Source organism: Merops nubicus, unplaced genomic scaffold (genome assembly GCF_000691845.1).
Source record: "Merops nubicus isolate BGI_N331 unplaced genomic scaffold, ASM69184v1 scaffold22433, whole genome shotgun sequence".
Taxonomy (NCBI): Eukaryota; Metazoa; Chordata; class Aves; order Coraciiformes; family Meropidae; genus Merops; species Merops nubicus.
In genome coordinates this window covers 16,160-20,188 of record NW_008599885.1, presented here as the reverse complement: position 1 = coordinate 20,188, position 4,029 = coordinate 16,160, and the positions used below count along the sequence as shown (strand labels likewise).

At 42.5% G+C, this 4,029-nt stretch overlaps 1 protein-coding gene across 1 annotated transcript in view; it reads left to right on the top strand.

Annotated features, from left to right (window-relative positions):
* The window catches only part of OSTN (osteocrin), a 14,431-nt gene that overhangs the window by 10,041 nt on the left and 361 nt on the right, over positions 1-4,029 (top strand). The window contains exons 3-4 of the mRNA XM_008937553.1: positions 22-239; positions 3,845-3,941. Of these exons, the coding sequence (XP_008935801.1) occupies positions 22-239; positions 3,845-3,929 (303 nt within the window). The 3' untranslated portion in view covers positions 3,930-3,941. The remainder of the gene's footprint in view (positions 1-21; positions 240-3,844; positions 3,942-4,029) is intronic.

The window sequence follows — 4,029 nt, the reverse complement described above, 5'->3', positions numbered from 1 at the left end:
CATCCCTGCTTGCTTCTGCAGCCTTTGGAGCCGTCTGCAGCTCTGGGCATGGGAGTACATCCCATTGCCAGTGAAGAGAAATCAGCCACCAGCTTGGCAGCCAAATTGTTCCTTCTTGATGAGCTGGTGTCTCTGGAAAATGAGGTGACCGAGACCAAGAAGAAAAGAAGTTTCCCAGGATTTGGCTCCCCGATCGACAGAATTTCTTCAACTTCTATGGACACTAAAGGAAAACAGAGGTAAATTCTGACATGCTACTACCAGTGATGAAGTTGGAAGAAGACTGTTGGTGGGTGTCCTGGTTACAGATGGGTTAGCTTTAGCCACCAGGTTTACTGGTCAGTTGTGAGGTGCCTTTGGTCAGGGTACCAAAATCTCTTCAGAAACCATCACAGTTGCATGGTGTGTAATCCTTGAGCTGGAGGATTAATTCATACATGATGAATAATACATGCATTTGTTCATTTATCCCTACAGAGCCACACAGCTAACAAAGAACACTTAAGCATGTGCATTTTTTTAGTAAATTTCTTTCCACTGTCATGAACTAACATTCACTTTAAAACTGTTTGTTTGTTTTTTATTATAAGAAAAATATTAAATCAAAATTTTTCTGAGGTTCAAAAGCAAAGGGGCAGGCCTAGGTGTTCCTGAAGCTGGCGTGAAAAGAAGGTATGATGGTGTGCACATCTTGAACAGCCAGATGAAGAACACGTTGTGAAAATGGAATGTAGAATGAGATTCAAGATCTGGATCAATTTATGACAGCCAGGTTGTAATCAATACAGCAGCACAGTAACACCTTCACAGCACACGTTTGAAGATAAGCATGTTTATAACAGGGCCAGGCAATGATGGTTGACCTGGCTGGGGAGAGCCAGCGAGTTTAGGGCAAAGCTCACTATATCTGAAAGAGCTTAACTGTCTTGTTCCCTTCTTCTGTTAACTGTCTTCTTTTGGATAGAATCCCCAGTGCCACAAAGTATTTAATAACATGCTTAGCGTTAATCTGGAAGTGGAAAGTATTCAGAAGAGCCAGTCGACATTACAAGTAATTTTTTTCAAACAGTTTTGCAATATTTTTGTGTTGTTTTTCCATTTATCTACCCAGTCTGCTACTAGGACTTTTAGACTGCAGCCAAAAGTGATAAAATATGAAATTCTTAAAACCTTGAGTAGAACAATTCCGCTCTGTATATCTCTTCAAGAGATCAAAATCAGCCCATTCTTTATTTGCTTTTTAGCATGCTTTCCCTTTCCAGGAGAAGAAATACAAGGTCACTTTTAAAGCTGCAGTGCCTTTTTTTCAAAAGTACATAGTATTCCAAATTTGTCTTGAGCGTTTTGGGTGAAATCTTGATTCATTCTATGTGTGGTACAAGGCGGGGGGGGGTGTGTGTGAATTGTGCTGAAAATCAAAAATTGTCCAAGTTTTCTAACAGCTTGTGTCTGAGCTCATGCAAATGAGTGATACACTGCACAAAATTCCTCCTTTCCCAGCATCGTCAGCACAGTTTGCAGGTTTGCACTGAGGTTACCACTCTGGGGAAGCTGATTAGCTTTCAAGTTTGGGATTGATTCAATTATTAGAACCGTCTGAGCTGCTTTGATCACTGCATTGATAGTCAGATACCACCAGCAGCAGGGACTACAGATTAGCTAAGTGTTATGAAACAGTACCTAAAGGTAAAAGCTGTACTTTTAGGTGGAACAGGAACAGGCTGCTGTACTCAGAGGAGTAAAACAGAGGACTGAGAACCCTGTCACCATTGTGCACAAAGCAGACAACAGCTCATTGTTGTACCAGCTGAGACAGTCACCTTTATAGACCAGATAATGACTTTTGGACTGTGAAAGCTGTTAGATTCAGCCCTCTGAGTTAATAGTGTGTGTAGTGCCTGGCAAGACAACTGAAACTTTTGGAAAATTGCAGATCAAACATAAATACACTTAACAGAGTGTTGTAGTACACACAAGTTACAGGAGAGTCCAGATTCTAATCTTGCTCATCAACATCAATTTGTAAAGCTTTGAAAGCATGGGAAAAGCACACAAGAAGACAAGAGTATTCAGAAGATGTAAAAAGACCTGTATACAGATGGAGAGAAAGAGACTCCAGGAATCTTAGAAAAGGCTGCTTTAAATAGGAAATAGCACTTACTTGATCCCTAGTAAGTGCTGAAATAGGCACAGCCTGGTTTGGAAGACAGAACCAGAGCAGGAGGCTGGGGAGGGAGTAGTGGCTTGTCCTGCTGTGGCTTGGGATGGCCACAAGAGGGGAAGCTCCTCTGCCCTGCCTTTTCTGCCCACCCAGCCTTTCCCGAGGGCATGACTTGATGATTTCCCTCTCTGTTTAACTAGAGAGCATGAGGGTGTTACAACTAAGGATGCAGAAGCCACCACACCACATCATCATTGCATAATCCAGGAAGGCACCAGCAGCCCAAGTCTCCCACCTGCTTCCCACCACCTCATGCCTACCCCTGGAGGGCAAAGGCAATAGACTGAGGGTCAGCCCTTGGCTTGCTTTCCCTATGGCTTGGTGCCACAAAGCTGGGTATGTAGGTGTTTGAGGAGCGGCCAGTGAAGGCTAAACAAATGGCTCCCCTTCATTTGTGATGTTCTCCAGCCACTCCAGCATGACCCATGTGGTGGTTCCTACATAATTATTACACTGCCAGTTCCCTTTTCCTGACCTCATCAGCTAGAAAAGAAGTGTGAAATTGGCTGTTAATGCTGAAATAACGTCTCTGGGCTTCAGCCCATGCCCAGGAGGTGGGAGGAAGGGAGGCTGCTCAGATGAGACCATGATAGTCCTGGCTGGGGTGTGCAGAGCCCCCAAAGCCAGCATGGCAGTGCTAGCACATTGAGCTAGCCTCAAGTGACCATCTCCCGATGGTCATTTTGCAGTTGCCAAATTGCAGAACAGAGTTTCTATTTATGTTCCTTGACAAGGACAGATAGAGAGAAGACTCTCCCTATCTGCATTTCACTGGCAAGTATTAGACCTGCATTTCACTGGCATATATGTCCAAGGGCAAAAGTTGAGATTATTCTCAGCTGCAGAAAATCTCACCATTTCCACAATTATTTAAAATAAAACTTCTGCTGGTGGAAGAAGTGCTCAAAATTCTGAATTAAGATGAGAAAATGTCTTCTTTTATATATATATAAAAAATTGTAATAAAATATTCTTGCATAGAACTTCCTTCACAGATTCCTCATGCTCTCATTCATCAAATCATCAGGAAATGTACTGTATAGAGGAAAAAATTCCCGAACGCCCCCATTTTCAATCTCACCAAAGGATTGCTACTATCCAATTTTAAGAACAGTGCATTTCAGGTGACACCACAGGAAAATCATGCTAGGGTTTCTCTGAATCATTCTTTCTGCTCCTATACAATTCTACCTACCTCCTTGCTTATCTTAGCCTCAGTTGGCCCTGGAGATTTCAAAGATCCAGGCTAAGGAGTCACCTGAAGTACATGATACTATGCATGAAAAAATTCCCCTTTGTATATGCAGCATATCTCCTTTCTTTTCTGAATAGAAAATAAGATGTGAAATGATTTGTTTGTTGCCAAATAAAAAGAGGGATAGTGGATCAGTGTCAGACAGTCTGTAAAACAGGTGCAACTCCTGCCTATTATTTGTAAGACAAATGAAGTATCTTATCTTTAAACACTCATATCTTTGACTGCTCCTGCACAGCTGTTCTATCTGAACAATAAGTTGTTAGTGGGATGAATAGAGGAATCAAAGGTGTAGTAACATTTTGATTATTTCTATGATGTCTTTCTCCAATTCTTTCACTCCACCTTTGCTTTTTTTTTCCATGCAGGAAAGTGGTGGAGCTGCCTAAGAGACGATTTGGAGTTCCTCTTGACCGGATTGGAGTGAGCCGTCCTGGCAACACCAAGGGTTAGCAGTTCCTGCAAGTAAGGCAAAGTACTCCAGGTGTGGGCAGGCTCAGAGAACCCCAATTGTTCTCAGTCACATGGAGGTACTCAAGTCAAGCCTGCTGAG